This window comes from Lynx rufus, unplaced genomic scaffold (assembly GCF_022079265.1).
Source record: "Lynx rufus isolate CCGP_SWC_20201006 ecotype Redwood Valley unplaced genomic scaffold, mLynRuf1.p SCAF_20, whole genome shotgun sequence".
NCBI lineage: Eukaryota > Metazoa > Chordata > Mammalia > Carnivora > Felidae > Lynx > Lynx rufus.
In genome coordinates, this window is record NW_025814835.1 from 14,614,790 (window position 1) to 14,635,396 (window position 20,607).

General features: G+C 36.0%; 1 protein-coding gene across 9 annotated transcripts in view; it reads right to left on the bottom strand.

Annotated features, from left to right (window-relative positions):
- The window catches only part of RELCH (RAB11 binding and LisH domain, coiled-coil and HEAT repeat containing), a 115,960-nt gene that overhangs the window by 80,332 nt on the left and 15,021 nt on the right, over window positions 1-20,607 (bottom strand). For 8 of the 9 annotated variants that reach the window (XR_006963308.1, XM_047086382.1, XM_047086381.1 and 5 more), the window contains exons 2-6: window positions 11,498-11,587; window positions 3,344-3,415; window positions 3,177-3,232; window positions 2,962-3,075; window positions 32-235 (exon numbers count right to left, since the gene is read on the bottom strand). Coding sequence is in view for 8 of the 9 variants with exons in the window: in XM_047086382.1 (XP_046942338.1) it covers window positions 32-235; window positions 2,962-3,075; window positions 3,177-3,232; window positions 3,344-3,415; window positions 11,498-11,587 (536 nt within the window). In the remaining variant the exon portion in view is untranslated. The remainder of the gene's footprint in view (window positions 1-31; window positions 236-2,961; window positions 3,076-3,176; window positions 3,233-3,343; window positions 3,416-11,497; window positions 11,588-20,607) is intronic. The other variant, XM_047086383.1, reaches the window with a different exon arrangement.

Here is a 20,607-nt window from a genome sequence, read left to right on the forward strand (position 1 = left end):
TGGACTTGACTAGTTAGTTAGTATTACTCACCTCTACAGTCTGAGGAGTTTCAAGGCTTGGAGGAAGGTTGCCTAAAACTGGTGTAAGAGCCTCTAATTCATCTTCTTCTACACCACTGGCCACATCCACAAGATCTTTCCCAGTCACCTGATGGTTTCCAAAATCTCGGTAGAGTTGCAGTAAGTCTGGAGGTTTTGGAATGTTTAATCCTACATCATCCCATAGTTCAAAATCCTAAAAGATAAATAATAACAACATTAAAAAAAAACTATGATGAAATTTTATCCTGCATTTTTGAGATTCATTTTATTCCTTACAGGCTAATATCTTGAAAACCCAACATAATCATAATGTTGTTGTAAGGTCAAAGTGTAAGGTCCAAGTAGGTAAACAACACTGTTAACTTATTTTACATCTATCTTCCACTGTCTAATATTATTCTTGTAAGTTTCTCGATGTTCTAGGTAAACAGGTTTAACTGTTTTAGATGTCAAATTGTTGCACATTTTATGAAATCTTTTTATGAAATCTCTCAAAACCGTTAACTCTTAACTTTTAAATTTTTTTTTTTTCAACGTTTATTTATTTTTGGGACAGAGAGAGACAGAGCATGAACGGGGAAGGGGCAGAGAGAGAGGGAGACACAGAATTGGAAACAGGCTCCAGGCTCTGAGCCATCAGCCCAGAGCCTGACGCGGGGCTCGAACTCACGGACCGCGAGATCGTGACCTGGCTGAAGTCGGACGTTTAACCGACTGCGCCACCCAGGCGCCCCAACTCTTAACTTTTAAATTGCGTTAATTTTCAACTTATAAAATTTAACTATTTGCATGAAATCATAGAACATGTCTATATGAAGAAAATCTTAGTTCATAAATTGTACCCATTATTTACAAGTAAACTCATTGATGGCATTAATTTTGTTCTTCCTTTATTATTCTAAACTACATAAATTTAGTGTAATCTCTGGTGGGTAAGCAAGCAATTTAATCTGCTTGCTTTCTTGTTATAGCTGTTTGAATCTAATTTATATAATTTTTCTTAAAAAACTTTTTCTAAGTTTATTTATTTATTTTGAGAGAGAGAGAGTGTGCACAAGTGGGGTAGGGGCAGAGAGACAGAGGGAGAGAGAATTCCAAGCAGGCCTTGCAATATTAGCACAGCGCGACGTGCAGCTGGAACTCGTGAACCATGAGATCCTGACCTAAGCAGAGATCAAGAGTTGGATGCTTCATTGACTGAGCCACCCAGGTGCCCCTAATCTAATTTATATTATTAAAAATGCTTTCAACAATTTTCAGAATCCAAATAGCTGCCTTTGGTTTGCTGTACATAAAGCATTCTCTTGAATTCAGTCTAACACAATTTTATTACTAAAGTACAAAAAGGCATAGCACCTCAAGCATTCTAAGGGCAAAGATTTTTTTGAAGAGCTTTATAAAATTCCAGAGTAATCAATCACATGCAAATATATTGTCCTATCATTCTTTCTCTAATACATCAAAATTTAGTACTAATTTGGTATCTTGTAACTTATTTATTTATAATTTATTTGGGAAACCTTCTTTGAGAAACTATGCCATATTCATCTGAATGTTCTAAATGTGATACTCTTGGGGCGCCTGGGTGGCGTAGTCGGTTAAGCGTCCGACTTCAGCCAGGTCACGATCTCGCGGTCCGTGGGTTCGAGCCCCGCGTCAGGCTCTGGGCTGATGGCTCAGAGCCTGGAGCCTGTTTCCGATTCTGTGTCTTCCTCTCTCTCTGCCCCTCCCCCGTTCATGTTCTGTCTCTCTCTGTCCCAAAAATAAATAAACGTTGAAAAAAAAAATTTTAAATGTGATACTCTTATTCCTTTGAGATTTTATTTGAATAATGACAATAGCCATTATTGACGTTTAAATCTGAAGCAGATATAAGGCAGGTATTAAAAGTGGGGGCTTTGGAGAAATCAGACTCAAGTATGAAATTCCTGTCTCCATTTATTACTGTTATAAATTAACTGGAAACTTAAACATATCATCTGTAAAATGGGTATACTTACCTCGGAGGATTTTTGTAAGGATAAAATAAAATGTATATTAAGGTCTTAACACAGTGCTTGGCTTACAACAAGAACTAAACAGATTTAAGCTTTAAAAAAATTATTAAATGATTATTGCACATATGATTCAAATGTTCATTCATCCATCTATATTCAACAAACATTTATTGGATATCTACCAGGTGTTTAGAAAAAGGAATAAAATATTGTTGCCATTCAGGGGCTTTCACCATTCAAGAGTGAGGACATAAAGAAAGTATCATATGTACTATAATTAAAGAACTGTCAAGAATTGAGAGAGGAGAAAGTTTCTATCTTGAGGCAGAAGGAAAGATCTTGGAAAGGTGATGACCTGTGTGCACTCTCATGGAAAAGGTTTAGGTATTTACAAGGCACATGGCAACAAGGGGACAGGGGAACTAATTGTATTTCAGCGACAAGGGGAAAGAACGAACAAAAGCACAAAGCTCCGAAGGAACCAGATATGCTGAGGGGGATGCCAGCCCTTCTGTTTGGCAAGATTATAATAAACAGGCAAAAGCTAATTTTGGTGAGGCAGGTGGAGGATAAGCTAAAACAAAAGTTGAGAGTGCTTTGGAGTTTAGAATTGATAAGGAAGGATTTAAAGTAGTAGGCAGGAGATGGCTGACGTGAAAACAGAGCTGTTTAGAAGGCGATCTTAATAAGATGAAATAGATGTAGTGGGAGCAAGACAGTGACAAAGTGGAGTGTGGCAATGGGAGGATGACCAAAAGAATACTCGACTGTGCGGGTGCACAAGTGTCTGGTAACTAGCATTATAGAAGTTTACTGTATGACTTCTAGAAGACTAAAGAAACTAGGTAAAAAAGAAAGTAAGTACGTTGTAAGTGAAAAAGGAAACAAATCATTGTCCAAAAAAAAAAAAAAGTAATTGTACCTGATCATCATTTTCATCTGAAAAGGTTATTGATGTAAGCTTGTAGTTATTCTTCAATAAAAATTCATTGACTAAGAAGTTTAGAGCTCTCTTTTCAAGAGGTTTGATTGGTTCCTACAGGCAAAATAAAAGATACAATACTATAAGCGTCCTTCCATCAATACTTGTGCTACCATTTTATGTGGAAGATACTTTTAGGTCTGTCATTCACCCACCTGAATTTCAGGACTTGATTTGTAATTTTTTCGTTCCTGTAAAGGAACTTCATGTTCTGGTGGAAGAAAATATAAATAATACTTTACTACTTTACATTTGAAAATATCTCAGCTACTTCTACATCGTCAAAGTAGAAAAAGTCTCAAAAAAGTTTTATGTACACCACCTGCAGCCTTTGTCAGGTTGGCTCGGAGGGCCTGAATGGTCTCCTTGGCTTTCCGTAGTTCAAACTCCAGGACTGGACAGGGATTTGGAATAAACACACACAGGCATCCAACCAAGAAAGGGGAAACAAAAATAAAAAAATAAAAAGCAAGGATGGGTATGAAAAAAAAATACAATCTGTATTGAAAACAGAAAGCATGCAATCTTTATGAAATTTGTGAACGCATGCAGCAGAGTTGGTTTGCAAGCAAACTGGTGAATGTTTTCCATAGTTTTAGAATTCAGGGGGATTGTTGATCAAATGTTCTAGCTGTCTGACAAGGAATAGCTCTATTTAAAAATAAAATCTATGGCATACTCTCATTTAGGTAAATAAAAATAGTAGTCATCTGGGTGCTTGTACTTCCCTCACTGGAGGTAAGAAAATGCAACGGAACGTTTTCAGGTGACATAGTTTAGGGGAAAAGACAAAAACTTAGATCAAGTCCAAGAAAATATACTTAAAAAAAAAGTTAAGGGTATTTTTAAATGCATTATATAGAATAATGTTATAAATCAATATACAGAAACATTAGTGAATATATCCCTTCATTAAGATATTGAAGAAATACAGTTTAAATATTTAACAAATGTTGTCATAGCTGTAAGCTTTTCTACCAACAAATGTCTGTTTTCTACAAACAAGCATAGATATGTTAAACACATATCTCAAAAAATGTTCCTATGGGTTTTAGGTTTCATTTAAAGCCAAAGGGTAGAAACAGTTTGTCTTTCAATTTTTATTTAAGACCATTCTAAAGTAAATGTGTTAATTCTAAATGCAGAGTACCTAAGGATACTAAGTAAAATTAGGTAGGATTTCAAAGTTTCTGATAACTCTCCAAATAGATATCTCTTCACGTTAAGAGATACTACCTAATGAAACTCAAAGATTTCTCTTGTTATTGATAAGATAAACATGAATCTGAGGAAACATTTTTAAAAGCTCTTTAAAATGTTTCATCATAAGCAAGATTTAACTATATGTGTCGTTACTGGGAACTGTCTTTAAAATACATAACTATTGCTCTGAAGAAAAAGCAAGCTTAACTGCGGGGGGAGAAGCCATTTCCATGAAGTAAAGCTCTGGGAAAATTAAGTGATCTTTGTCACAACTAGATATTTAAAAATTATAGTATTTAAATAGTTCTGCATAAAATCCAGCAAATTAAAAAATTTAAAGATGGCAAGTTTTTCCTGATTGGCTAATAAACAAAAAAGAAGATGGCAATGAGATGCTCTCAGAGACAATACAGCTATAAAAATATATGGAAAAATTAGGATTCACTCAGTTTGCATATTTCCATTAAAAACTTAAGATGTAATTGAATCACATCTAGTACATGAAGGCCAATTATTTTGATGCACAGAACTTCACTGCAGCAACATGAACGCACAACTAAAAGTCAGATGACATGTATGTTACTTCTTTTTTGGTAGTTAGCAATGCTGATCTGCAAACATTTCTGTGCAACAAAGTTAGAACATTTTTCCTAAAACTTACACTTCTGGAAACAGAGTTTGTGTTTAAAATCCGACTGCACACATTCAGTGTGTAAGTACAAAACAGGTTTAATTTCAAAGCTCTAGGTAACTGATTTGGATCTAAAAATACTTAACTATGCCTTAAGTAAAATCAGTATATGTATTATGCTTTCAGTATCACTTACAATTTACTAAGACATATTACAGAACAATTGCAGATCAGAAATGCCTGCACCAGAATGATAGAAATATGAAAAAAATAAAAAAAAGGTTAAAACACAAACTGTGAAAAACTTAAATTCAATTGGTGAAAAGTTTAGGTGACTAAGAGCAAAACATTGAATGATCAAGGCACAGAAAGCCAGAAAAACCCATGTCAGACGGCAAGAATTTATATTTTTATGCACATCTACAAATACATTGCCAAATGTCACTAAAAGTTACCAATGCTTTGAAAAGATAGTGCTTATCAAAATGAATTCACTCTGCTGCATGTTTCTTAATATACAATATAGACTTTGAAAGACAAAGGCATATATATTTGAAGCTATAGGACATTTCTATAAAGGCACAGTATGATCAAGTAATTGCAGTTACATGAGAAAGTTTCACAAGAAAGTCTAAATAGTTATATTTACACATATACGAATTTGTCTCTTCTTTATTAAAAAACACTGGATTAAAGCTTAAAATTAAATATCCTATAAAGAGATAAATTGTACCAAAAGAGATACATTGTACCAAATAACCTCCAAGTATTTTTCACATATTTTAATTCTTCATAAAAATGTTTGAGGATGTTTATGTTTGTAAACAAACAAACAAACAACAACAACAACAACAGAAAAACACTGTAGGAACCAACTACCAACCTGCTCACTCCACTATCTCAAATCCTCTACGAGTAGCCTAACCCTACTGAAGGCAACTTTATTGGAACTAAAGTAGTAAGTGCAAAGGTGTAGGTATATTCTAATATTACATATTACAATCTTACCAAAATAATTAATGATTGCCAGTATAAACAACTCTAGAGTGGTTGTAACTGCTATTTACCAACGAGGGTTGGAGTACCGGTATTCTACCAGAGGTATCTGAGTGCTGCAAGATCATGTTCTCATGACTTTACATAAAGGTAAAATGTTAAATTTTCCAAAGCAGAAAAAAAAAAAAAATCAATCCTTTGTGGCCCAATCAATGTATCACTATGTATCACAAATATATTGAAATATTTGCTAGTCTAGGATATTTTGGCACAGAACTCAAAATATTATTTTAGAAAATTTTTTCCATAACTCTGATATAACTCTGATCAGAGTCAAGTATTTCTTCATTCCTGTTCCTGTTCATTGTTGAAGAGTCCCAATCGACAGGGCTGAGCCAAGGTCCTTGCCATGGTAGACATGAAACAGTCTTCTTTCAAGTCAGAATTTCCTGGTTTATTTTTTTTTTCAAAGAGATTTGACTTCATAATAAAATACCACTTCCCCATTTTTTTTTAATGTTTATTTATTTTTGAGAGAGAGCATGAACACGGGGGGGGGGGCAGAAGGAGAGGAAAGAGATAATCCCAACCAGGCTCCATGGTATCAACACAAAGCCGGACATGGGGCTCAAACCCACGAACCGTGAGATCATGACATGCGCCAAAGTTGGACGCTCAACTGACTGAGCCAGGTACCACAACTATTTCCCCATTTTTATTACTTATTTTATTATCCCAGGAACAGTTCTAAGAAATAGGAAAATTCTTTTAAGAATATGAGTTAAAATACAAATCTATTCCTAAAATGATACAAAAATCGTAAGGCAGTACCATCACTACCCCTCCGGGGTTTAGAGAATTCTCCCTGCCTATTATAAACGTCAGAAAGGAATACCACTTACTGTTAGGCAAGACTAGTAGATAGTGAAAAATAAATGAATGGAAGCAAGACGCAATCTCCATAGTTTATAAACATTTAGTTTTCTGTTCATCCTAGTGAGAACCTGCTCAGGTTCTCTCATAGAATCCTCCGTCACTCATCCCAAAGCTGATGTTTTTCAGGGTACTATCTTTGGTCCTTTTCTTACCCTACATACCCCACTGGATTGATATTTACTCTTATGGTTTTAACTGTGACAACTACTCCGAAGATTCAAAAATCTTTAAATCTTTTCCCAAAGATACAGTTCTACCTAATTACCTCGAGGACATGCCCACCTGAATGTCTCATAGGTTTTGAATTTGATTCTATCTAAATGAATTTCATCCTCCTCTCAAATCTGCTCTCCTTCTTCCTCCTGCAGCCTCTCTCCATTAATGGCACCACTATCTATCCAGATGCCCCAACAGGAAACCTGGAGATTACTCTTCACTTATCCCTTGTGCTTACTCAGTCCACATGTATTAAATGTCCAAGCCATATTAATTCCAACCCTTGAATAACCCTTTAAAAAGCTATTCACCTCGATTGTCTCTGCAATTGTCCTAGTTCAGACCTTTATGACTTATCATATAAATTACAACACCCTAGGGATGCCCAGGCGGCTCAGGTCAGTTCAGCATCTAACTCTTGATTTCGGCTCAGGTCATGATCTCACAGTTGGGAGATCAAGTCCCATGTCAGGCTCGTGCTCATCGTATAGCATACTCGGGATTCTCTCTCTCTGCCCCTCCCCAGCTCGTTCTTCCCTCTCTCTCAAGTAAATAAACTTAAAAAAAATCATAACACCCTATAACCATATTAAAAGCTTGTTGCCTTTAAAGTCTTGTTGGAGCATCTATCCCATTTCAAATCACGCAAAATCATAAAGATTTAAGTAAGGCTCAAAATAAGAAAAACAAAATGTATTACTAATAGGAAGTATAGATATCTGTACCACGAGAGAAATACATAAGAAAGAGACAAATGGACTTATTTAATCTGGTAAATCTGGATATGTATTCTGCAGGCCAAGAGTTAAGGGATGAGAGGGCTATTGATGCTCCTTCTTCGTCAGGGAACAGGCCAGGTTATTTCCCAGGCAAAAATCAGATCATTTTAGAATGTATACTAGATTATGTAAGCTTTGTAAAGGCTTCAAATGTCTACTTTGTTGGTTATTGTTAACAGAACAGCATAATACCTTGAGTAGAGTAAGCACTCCACAAATATTAGTTGAATGAATGGATATTCAGAGACTCTGATGCTAAAAGACAGATCATGTGAAACTGAGACAGGGTTATCCGTGGTTCCAAAATTAACAAGGTCCTTACCACAGTCTCTAAAGTACTGAATATTTATTTATATTACAGATACGGACATTTTCAGGACCAATTCCTTGACAGCAGGAACTTTATCTATTTCATGCTTCTATATCTAGTGCCTAACACATAGCAGATGCTTAGAATGTCTAAAATAAACTTTAAAATGGCAGTCTCAACATTTAAAATAGACATGTCCCTTGCTATCTTTAAGAAAACTTGAAAATTTAAGGGGTGAACTGTATACGTACTAACACTATATTTCTTTAATAACATACAGAACACTAAGGTTAATAAGCTCATTTTGGTTTGGTGTCTACTATTTTTTAAATCATTTTTATGTGAAAATTTACACTTCTAAATTCAGAAATGGAAAATATTTAAAATGAAAAGCTTTTTAAAAATTTACTTCTTTTAAAAGAAAATGGCTATGTTGAAATCATCTTGTATGGGAAAGACATGATTCTGCTATCCATATGAATGTACAGATGGGTTAAAGTGACAGGCTGATAATAAAAGATAAATCGTGGGCTCTGGAATAAAAACTTATGTCCTGATCCCTTATCATACAGAGGCTACTGGGCAAATTTGTTAATCGTGATGAGCCTCAGTTTTCTGATCTATAAAATAAGGATATCATGACCTATTCTTCAGGACTGTTAACAAGATTAAATAAATAAAATATTTTACACAAAGCACTCCAGCACAGTGCCTGGCACAGAGCAGATGCTCAAGAAACATTAGTTCATTTTGAGATGTCTTCCTCTTTGAAGAAAACCTATACAGACTTGAAAAAATAACCAGATTTTTAAATTTAGGAAAAGGATGGTAAGAATGATGCTGAAAATGAACTCAAATCGATACCCGTGTTACCTATAAACTCCTGCCCAAGATGAGTATAGAAAAATTTAATAAAGACATTTCTGTTCTTTCTTAGTGAGGTTTACATGGGATCCAGTCACAGATGACAGAATCTTTTCTGGATTATTGGTCTTTTGATAAGCTTTTTAGTTACTACCAATGATTAGCAAAGAGTCAAAAATCTTTTTGAAAATGGGAACTGTGATTAATTGAAACTTTTTCATAAAGTATCACCCACATATCACATACTAGGTTCAATAATAGGCAATGGTACAAAAGCTAGGTCTAAATGCTACTCTCTTGTAACACATGTTTTCCTTCCCTTTTCCAATGAAGATGAAAGATAGCATTTATTTACATATTAGCACTGTATAATGATCAAAAATTACCTTATCTCCCCAAACCTAGACACAGAGTATAATCTTTAGATTAAAACTACAAGGTCAAAACCACCATGCATTTACAACATTTCGTTCTTAGTTATGTTTGGTTATATAACATTTTGCTTTTACATCAATGTTTCCCCTAAACAGAAACACTAAAATACCTAAATAATGAGAATAATGATGAACCCCTTAAATCTGACTAAATCTAAAATTTAGGTTTTCGAAATTAAAGGAAATAAGATAATTATGTGATCCATTTTGGGGTAGGAGTTACTTTCTAATTACATAACCATTTGAACAATAACACAATGTACAAAACCAGATATATTTGATTAGTCTAATAAATTACCATGTATTTAATATTTAATATATAACAGAAAATATCTAACATCTAACATATACTATATAATTATACAACACAATACTTAACAAATACTAAAATAAGATAAATTAGTCCCCAAAGTATTCAAATAATTTCCATTTAATCTATTAATTTTAAGATATTACTGATGTGATTTATTATTTTGATACAACAGTCAATAAATAATGCTTATGACTAAATCATGATTTCACATAGGGAGCCACATTAAACTCTTCCAGTGACTTCCCCCATTCAATTGATATTGCTACTATTTACACTGCTGAATCCTCTTAGCTTCTGCTAAACTGAAAACAGTTTCATCAGTTTTGTTTCCTAAGACATACAATATCATCTGAGATTTAAAATTATTCATTATTTCTATTCTTGAGCAATGAATGAAAATCATATATTGAAATGTCATTTTTAATTAGGTCAAAACTCATTCTTCCTGCTAAGAGGTAGTGTATTGGACAGTCAGTGTGGGCTCTGTTGCTGGGCTATCTGCATTTAAATTCTAGCCCTGCCACTTAAGTCTTATATAATCCCTCTGAGTGTCTTCAGTTTACTGGGGAGGAGAGGATGATGACAACCCTGTAAAGTCAATGAGTTAATACACATTTAGAACAGTGATTAGAATAGAGCAAGTGCTACATAAAAATTGGCACTCACTTTTATTCATAATGACCGTGAAAGGTAAATATTTGGTAGATCGTAATAAACTTCTCACAGTAAATGGAAGAAAAATTCAACAGAGTTGGTCTAGAAAGGAACCCTCATTATGGGTATTCCCTGACATTATGGATATTCCCTGATCCCATACTGCCCCCATGGGCTCCATCTGTCCCATGTGGCATCCCTCTTGTACCAGGAGGGTTCACCATGCTGGTGGAGAGCAAAATACCTAACTGATGTCTGTCTGCTTTCCCCATCTAAGAACCAATGTTCTACGAAAACTACAATTCCTATAAAGCACTCAAGAATAACTTCAATTACACACAGCCACAGCTTTGAGGCACCTGACAGGTACCAGCTATTTGGACGCTAAAGGAGCCAAGCCTACCAATTACATTGGTAATTTTCTGGATGGACCCCGACCAGAATCCTACTGGCTTCATTAGATGAGGGCAGAACACAGTGAGTACAAATTGGTCTTCTGAAGTTCTTACAGATACAATGGTGCTGCCTAGAAGGCAGAACTGATGGGAAGGTGGAGATGGGAAGGAGATTGGTATAAATAACCAAGCATTTAGAAAGAGTGTTGGTCTTCTTATTGGAATAAACAAGGTCCTGGAGGTCTCTGCTGTGCCACATATTAACCCTTTATTTTCTGGCACAGAGGAAGGTCAAGGGAAATTTCTGGAGGGATGCTGGGAAGACTAAGGAGCATTTACACGTCTCAAGGCAAAGTTTTATTGACCAACCAGCATGGAAGTATTTCAACCAATTTTCAGTCAGTAGTGTTGTGTTGATATGTAACACCCAAATATCAGCTCTGGTTTGGAAGATCAAAGGAAACGGTTTTACACCAGTTAGAGAAGTACATGGTTGTCAACTGTTGCCCATAAACAGAACTAAGCGAATTTTAGGTATGCATAACCAGAAATGCACAGCAAGACTGGGAGAGGAAGCTGGGGATTAGGATGTTCCCTATAGCCAATAAATCAGTGACATAACTTTGGTATTACCTTTTATAATTATATTCATATACCAAACTGTAGAAGGAAGAGAATTCCTCAAGTCATTTTATTATTTCTTGAATGTGAAAGAATCCAAATCTGTCTTTACAATGTTACTCACCTGCCACTCTTTCATCTGTTTCCCTGTTCCCATCATCTGAGTATCTTGCAAAGTCTAAAGAATCAAGAGTACTGATGCTCCCAGCTCGATCTGTAATAATGAGAAAAATAAAAGAAATTTATTTTTATTTAATTGTCAAGGTAAAACACTAGAAATCACTTACCTATGATTATTATCAGTTAATAAAACTATGATTCTAAATTCTATTAAAACAGGGATGCCTGGGTGGCTCAGTTGGTTGAGCATCCAACTCCTGATTTCTGCTAGGGCCATGGGATCGAGCCCCATGTCAGGCTCCACATGTGGAGCTTAAAGTCAATCAATCTCTCTTTCTCTCTCTCTCTCTCTCTCTCTCTCCCTGCCCCTTGCTCCTGCTACTGCTCTCTCTCTCTAAAATAAATAAATAAATTTTACTGAAACAATAAACTAAGGTAAAAGTGCTCACACCAATTAAACTATTTTCTTTTTAAGTTTATTTATTTATTTTGAGAGAGAGCACATCAGCAAGGGAGGGGCAGAGAGAGGGAGAGACAGAATCCCAACCAGGCTCAACACTCAGTGTGGAGCCCAGCTCAGGGCTCAGTCTTACGTGAGATCATGACCTGAGCTGAAATTAAAAGTTTGGCGCTTAACCAACTGAGCCACCCAGGTACCCCTCAATTAGACTACTTTAAAATAACTAAAGTTTCCCTGCTCCCAACTCTGGCTAACTCCTTAACAATGTGCACACAGGCAGATTGCAACCAGTCCTGTTAAAGACAAAAAACAAAACAAAACAAAACAAAACTGAAATGAAATTTGAGCTACTGTCTGAGAGTTTGCAGACTGAATTCTAGAAAATAATTTCCAATGAAAAAAACACCACTTTTTGAAAAAATATAACAACATAGCACACATTTGTCCACCATACAGTCCAAAACTACTTCATACACAAGAACCAGTAAAATGTGACCCAGTCTCAAGACTAAACACAATCAATGAGGACCAACCCGAAGATAATCCAGATATTGGAGTTAATAGACTAAGATTTAAAAATAACTACTAAAACTATGTTCAGTGAAGTAGAAGAATATGTGCATACAATGAAAAAAAAGGAGAAAAGTCTTAGCAGAAAAACAGAGAATATCAAAAATACCTATGGAAATCCTAATATAGGAAATTATCTGAAATTTAAAATCCTCTAAACAGTTTAATAACAAAATGGAAATAACTGAGGAAGGAGTCAGTGACCTTCAAGATAGATGAATAGACATTATACAATCTTAAGAACAGAGAGGGGAAAAAAAGATTAAAAAAAATTAAGAGCTCAGGGACCTATGGGAAAATAATGAAAGATCTGATAAATGTGAAACTGGGGTCAACAATAGGTAAGACAAGAGATGGGACAGATACAAATTCAAAAAGCTCAAAAAACACTAATGAAGTTAAAGAGAACAGAAATTAGGCACATCATAATCAAACTGTTGAAAACCAAAAATAAGGAAGAGAAGATATTAAAGGCAGCCAGAGAAAAATATTATTTTACATATAGGGGAACAGCAGTTTGAATGACTGCTGATTCCTCATAAAAACCCCATGAAACCAAAGATATCCAGATTGAAAAGGAAGAAGTACAACTATTTCTATTTTAAATATAAAAAAACTATGGAACCCACTAAAAGATAATTAGACCTAAGAAGTAAGTTTCTAAAAGTTGCAGAACAGAAGATCAACACACAAAATTCAAATTTTTAGATACTAGCAATGAACAATCCTAAGGCAAAAAAAAAAAAAAAATTATTTTTAAATTTCATTTCCGGGATGCCTGGGTGGCTTAATTGGTTAAGTGTCCAACTTAGGCTCAGGTCATGATCTTGCTGTTCATGAGTTCAAGCCCTGCACTGGGCTCTGTGCTGACAGCTCAGAGCCTGGAGCCTGTTTCAGATTCTGTGTCTCCCTCTCTCTCTGACCCTCCCTTGTTCATGCTCTGTCTCTCCCCATCTCAAAAATAAATAAAACCTTTAAAAAAAAATCTTTGCTGACTTTTCCCCCCTTCTTTTGCAAATATTGAGAAATTAATCCTAGAAAAAGCAATCTTTTTTTTTAATGTTTATTTTTGAGAGAGAGAGAGAGATTGAGAGAGAGAGCGAGCAACAGTGGGAAGAGGCAGAGAGAAAGGGAGACCAAGATTCTGACGCAGGCTCCCTGCCACCTGCACAAATCTGGATGCAGGGCTCGAAACCCATGAACTGTCAGATCATGACCTGAGCAGAAGTCAGATGTTCAACTGACTGAGCCACTCAGGCACACCGCAATCTTTTTTTTAAAAAAAGTTTATTCATTTGAGTAATCTCTACACCCAATATGGGGCTTGAACTCACGACCCCAAGATCAAGAGCTGCATGCTCTTCCGACTCAGCCAGCCAGGCACCCCCAAAGCTGAAGCAATCTTGTAAAAGAATAAGGTATACAAAAGGCTAATGGGTACACTGAAGGATGCTCAACACCATTTGTCATTAGGGAAATGAAAATCAAACCACAATGAATTACCATTTCAAACCCACGAGATGCCTATAATCAAGCAGACAATGCTAACATGTATTTCAGAGGATGTGGAGAAAGCAGAAACTGCATACATTGCTGGCTGGAATGTAAAATGGCTCCACAATTTTGGAAAAGTTTGGTAGTTCCTCAACATAGAATTCTCATATGGTATATACCCTAGGTATATACCCAAGAGAAATGGAAACCTACATTGACACAAAAGCTTGTTCATGAGTGTTCACTCACAATATTATTCACAATGACAACAAAACACAAATGAATCAAATGTCCATCAAGTGATGAATGGATAAATAAAATGTGGTATATCCATAAAATGGAGTATTAGGGAAAAAGTACTCACACATGTTACAATGTAGATAAACCCTGAAAATATGCTAAGTGAAAGAAGCCAGACACATAAGGTCATACTGTATTATTTCATTCATATGAAATGTCTAGAATAGGCATATCCATAAAACACAAAATAGATCAGTGGTGATAGAGGAGAATGAATAGTGACTACTAATGGATATAGGATTTCTTTTAGGGGTGATGAAAATGTTCTGGAATACAGAAGAGTAATGATCATATAATTTTGTAAATACACTAAAACAATTGAATTGTACCCTTTAAATGGTGAATTTTGGGTATATGAATTATACCTTACTTTAATAAAAAGACAAAAAAATCCAAGTGTTTGCCAAGATGTGGACAAATTAGAACTCCCATATATTGCTGGTGGGAATGTAAAATGGTGCAGCCACTTTGGAAAATAGTTGGCAATTCTTCAAAAGGCTAAACACTGGAAGGTACCAGATGACCCAAGGCAATTCCTTTTCCATCCAAAACAAATGCAAACGTATGTCCACACAAAATCTTGTATATGATTGTTCACAGCAGCATTATGCACAACGGCAAAAAAAGTGGAAAGAACAAAACACCTATTAATTGATGAATGGAGAAATAAAATGTAGCATATACACCCATAGGACTGACTGTTACTCAGCAACAGAAAGGACTGAAATACTGATACATGTTACAACATGATGAAGCTTGAATGTATGCTAAGTGAAAGAAGCCAGTCACAAAATAGCCACATATTACATGTAAGAAATGAACAAAATAGGCAACACTATAGAGGTAGAAAGTAGATTAAGTAATTTCCTAGGGCTGGAGGATGGAGGTGAATAGGATGTGTGATAACGGGTGAGAAATTTCTTTTTGGGGTGATGAATATGATCTAAATTTAGATTAGATGGCTGCACAACTCTATAAATATACTAAAAACAACTGAATCATACACTCCAAATGGGTGAATTTTAAGATAAATTCTGCCTACATAAAACTATTAATTTAAAAAAAGGAACAACTCTGGAGTCGCAATGAGAAAAAATGCAATTCAAATTCTGTATTCAACAAAAATATCCTTCTCAAATGAAGGCAAGTAAACTTAATCAGTTCCCTAAATATTTTTCACCAAAGGTCCTTGTGCCTCAAGATGCTCCTAAGAAGAGTTTTAAAAAAAGAAAGAAACAAATATACAGGTGTGTATGTGTGTAACCTCAGGTTTTATAGAGCGCATCAGTGTATCAAAGAATCATAAAAGTCGTGAGGTAAAGCAAAATAAGATAGCATTTCCCCAAATCATTTATCCAACACATTCCTTTTTTGAGTATCTATGTATTACCACAAGGAGGTAATGTTACTCAGAACACATTTTGAAAAGAACTGCTTTCCCTATTTTCTATAACTTAAAAGCATTCATTTGTTAAAAGAAATAATGTGTTAGAACAGCGGTTGGCCAGCCAAGGCCTGAGCCAAATATGGCCTGAGGCCTGTGTTTATATGATTCCCATACTAAGGGTGGTTTTAATGTTCCATCATTTATTCATCCACCAAACACGTACGAAGCACCATAATCTGTGCCAGGTACTGTTGTCGATTCTGGGTACATAACCAGCGAAAAAGACAGAAGAAAGACATAGTATGCCAAAAGATCAAGTACGATGCAGAAAAGTACAACGACAGGAAAGGAAAAATTAATTTATACAAAAATATCTCAACTCTTATTAGATCTCTGTGATGTAGTTGTTTTTTTGTTGTTGTTTGTTTTTTGTTTTGTTTTGTTTTTTTTAATTTTTTTTTTCAACGTTTATTTATTTTTGGGACAGAGAGAGACAGAGCATGAGCGGGGGAGGGGCAGAGAGAGAGGGAGACACAGAATCGGAAACAGGCTCCAGGCTCTGAGCCATCAGCCCAGAGCCTGACGCGGGCCTCGAACTCACGGACCGCGAGATCGTGACCTGGCTGAAGTCGGACACTTAACCGACTGCGCCACCCAGGCGCCCCAAAACTGGTTTTTCAAAGAAGCTTTTCAAGGCAGGCGGTTCCTCCTTAGTAAACACTAGCTCAGCTTTCTACTGTTTCCAAGATAGTACACAACTGCCTAGCTTTCCTACTCTGAAGACACTGTAGGATTTTGCAAGTGTTGGGGCCTTTATTATAAAAATATATTGCTGTTTAGGAAACAATAAAAAGAAATGAGAGACTCAAATATTCCAATTAGGTAAAGGCTTAGTGAACTGCACTTAACGCTTGAACACCCTTCACACCCTATTACTATCTGTCAGGCACCATCTTAAGTGCAAGGGATTCTGAGTCAGCAAAACTGACAAGGTCCCCATTCTTAGAGAAAAGTCTACAGTGGAGACGAGAACATTAAGTAAAAAATCAATCAATCAATCAATCAATCAATCAATTGATTAATTCCAAGAATCAAAATGGCATAAAGAAAATAAAAGAAGACAAGGCCAGAAGAGTAGGTAGTTGCAGGTTGGGGTGTAATATTAGTGTGCTCAGAGAAAGCCCTTCTGAGGAGGTGAGAATGAGGTATAAGAGTTTCAGACAGATCTGAGTCAGGAACAACAGAGGCTAGTGTAAACAATCTGAAACCCACTGTAAACAGTCTGAATTTTATTTCAAATACAAAGAGAAACAACAAAGCATACAATTCTTAGAAAATCATTTTGGCTCATATATTTGGCTTATATATGCCATATGCAAAAGTGGTTTGTAGATACAGCAATTAAGCCAGAGAGTATTATGCTAAGTGAAGTAAGTCAGAGAAAGGCAAATACCATACGATTTCACTCATACGCGGAATTTAAGAAACATAACAAACGAGCAAAGGGAAAAAAAAGTGAGAGAGAGAGAAGCAAACCAAGAAACAGATGTTTTCTGTTGAACAAACTGATGGTTACCAGAGGGGATGGGTTAAACAGGTGATGGGGATTAAGGAGCGGAGCTCACTTGTGATGGGCACTGGGTGTTGTATGGAAGTGACGAATCACTAAAGTCTACACCTGAAACTAGTATTAACTGCATGTTCACTGGAATTTAAATGAAAACTTAAAAAACGATAAAATGAAAATTTTAAAAAGAGGCTATTACAGTCATGCAGGTAAGAGATAATCAGATTTAAGCCGGAAAAGTGGCAGCGGAAATGTGAGAAGTGATCAGATTCAGTTTATGTTTTTAATGTAGAACCACATGTCCTGCTAATACAACGATGTGGGTTTAAGTAAAAAAGAGAAAACAAAATGACTCCTACAGACTTCATTTATTGAATTTATAATACGACATACAGAAGGTGAACAGAGGAGCCTCACAGGTTCTGTGTTTTAAGTGCACGGTAGTGGTGGGGGAGAGTCCTTAGCTTTCACCAGATTTGTAAGTATCCCTAAACAGAGAACACTATATAAACATTCTCACTTAAGTGAAGAAATCAAAGCTGATACTTACTAAGGGTGACCTATCTGGCTAATGCAAAAAAGGGAAAAACTAGAGGCTAGGTTGTCTTTTATTAAAATGAGCCGCTTTACACAGTACTTACTATTTATATTGATGTAAGGAAATAGACCAGCTGTGTTGAGAAAGCACAATATGGACGACTCAATGCAAATTATAGAAACATAGATTTGGACCCCACCTAGGGTGCCCCCATTTAAAAAAAATGTTTTTGTTAAAATAATCTCTATATCCTATGTGGGCTCAAACTTACAACCCCAATATCAAGAGTCACATGCTCTTCAACTGAGCCAGCCAGGCAGGCACCCCCTCATCATCTTCTTTTAAACCAATCAGTACATGGCAATGATTGAAATGATTTCACTCTTCAAATACAGCTAGGTCATTATCAATGTACCTTACCTTTAAATTCCTATTAAGGTGAACTAAGTAAAATTCTATATGTAGCACTCTTCTTAGAACACTGTGTTTGTATCCAGAGAAGCATTTAATTTCCTTATAATTTAATTATACCTGATAAATAATAACTTGCTATTAATTTAAGTTTCAACACAGCATAAACAAAAATGACAAAAAACCCAAAATATTACAGTATCCCTCATTACAGCATAATTTTATGCATGAGCCAAGAAATAACAGCAATAGTAAACACAGAAGTGTCCAAAGTTCACCTTGAAAGGGCACCTGGCTGGCTCAGTTGGTAGAGTATGCTACTCTTGATCTCGGGGTCATGAGTTCGAGCCCCATGCTGGGTGGAGAGATTACTTAAAAAAAGTTCACATTGGGGCGCCTGGGTGGCGCAGTCGGTTAAGCGTCCGACTTCAGCCAGGTCACGATCTCACGGTCCGTGAGTTCGAGCCCCGCGTCAGGCTCTGGGCTGATGGCTCAGAGCCTGGAGCCTGTTTCCGATTCTGTGTCTCCCTCTCTCTCTGCCCCTCCCCCGTTCATGCTGTGTCTCTCTCTGTCCCAAAAATAAATAAACGTTGAAAAAAATACTCGAAAAAAAAAAAAGTTCACATTAAAAATGAGTTGTACTCAGGAACACTACTCAGCAACCAAAAAACGACTAGTGGTATGTACAACAACATGAACCTCAGTGCTTTATGCTGAATGAAAGAAGCCTTACACAAGAGTACATACTGTAAAATTTCGTTTAAGTGGAGTTTTAGGACAGGCAATAGTAATTTATGGCAGAAAAAAATCATAACAGTGGTTCTTGGAGTGGGGTGCTACCTGGGAAGGAGCATGAGAGAACCTTTCGGGGGTGAAAGTAATGTATATATAGGCAGGAGTTTGGGTTATAACAGGTGTATTCTTTGGTTGAAACTCATCAAATGGTACACTTAAGACTTCTATATCTTGGGGCACCTGGGTGGCTCAGTCGGTTGAGTGACCAACTTTGGCTCAGGTCATGATCTCATGGTTTGTGAGTTCAAGCCCTGCATTGGTCTCTGCGCTGACAGCTCAGAGCCTGGAGCCTGCTTCGGATTCTGTTGTCTCCTTCTCTCTCTGCCCCTCCCCTGCTCATGCTCTGTCTCTCTCTGTCTCAGAAACAAATAAACATTAAAAAAAAAAAAAAAGACTTCTATATCTTATTGTCTTTATATCTTACCTTGAAAGAAAAATAATTCTAGATATTGAGCTCTTATTAATGACATGCATATTAAAGTATTTAGAGGAAAGTATACTGTTATCTGCAGCTTAATTTGAAAAGCATAAAAAAATAGGATGGATTTTTGGATGAACAGAGGGTTGAGAAATATCTAGATATGAGACAAAGAAAGTAAAAAAAAGTAAAAATAATAAAATTTGTTAAACACTGCTAGGATCCACTGACTCCTAGATTTTAATATTAGAGTTGTAACACTAGAAAATAGCTATTATTGTCTTAAATGACAAAAAAAATTTTTTTCTTTTAATGTTTTCCCTCTACTGTTTGAAATTAAAGCTTATATGGTGAGAATTTGCTTTACCATGGAGGCTATTGATACATATTTCTTAAACTGCTTTCCAAAATAAGTATATACAGCAATCTAAATTCTATCTGTAGTAATGGCAATGCTTGGTATTATTATTTTTAATCTCACCAATTTAACATACCATAAAAGTATACCTTCCTTAATTATGCATCTCTGGTTCCTGGTGACCATGAACACTCTTTGAAAAAATATATTAGCCATCTACTTTAAGTGTGTGTGCAAATTTTCTATTCACATTCTTTGACCATGTATCTAACATCTAGATTTTCTGGTATTAGTTTATCTGGCCATTACTGCCCTAACCAGAAACTCCACTTGAGCACTATATCCTCCACTCTTAGTCACATCTTAGCTCCTCATTCTGATCTCTCCAACATGTGTATTATGTATAAAGCATGTATACCCAATAGGATGAACGTTTATCAACCAATATTCTGGTATTGTGACATCAGTCCTCACTGTCTTATTCCTGATTTTCATGGAATGCCAAGGACAATGTTGGTTGTGGGGTGCCTGGGTGGCTTAGTTGCTTAAGCATCTGACTCTTGGTTTCAGCTTTGGTCATGACTTTAAGGTTCGTGCTTCAAGCCCTGCATCAGGCTCCATGATGATAGCATGGAGCCTGCTTGGGATTCTCTCTCTCCCTCTCTCTCTCTGCCCCTCCCCTGCTCTTTCTCTCTCAAAATAATGAATAAACTTAAAAAAAAAAAAAAGAATGCTGTTGGTTGTTGATTTCAGATTAGTATTTTTTTAATGTTAAGAATTCATCTAATGTTCATTTTCTAAGTATGTCTTTCTTTT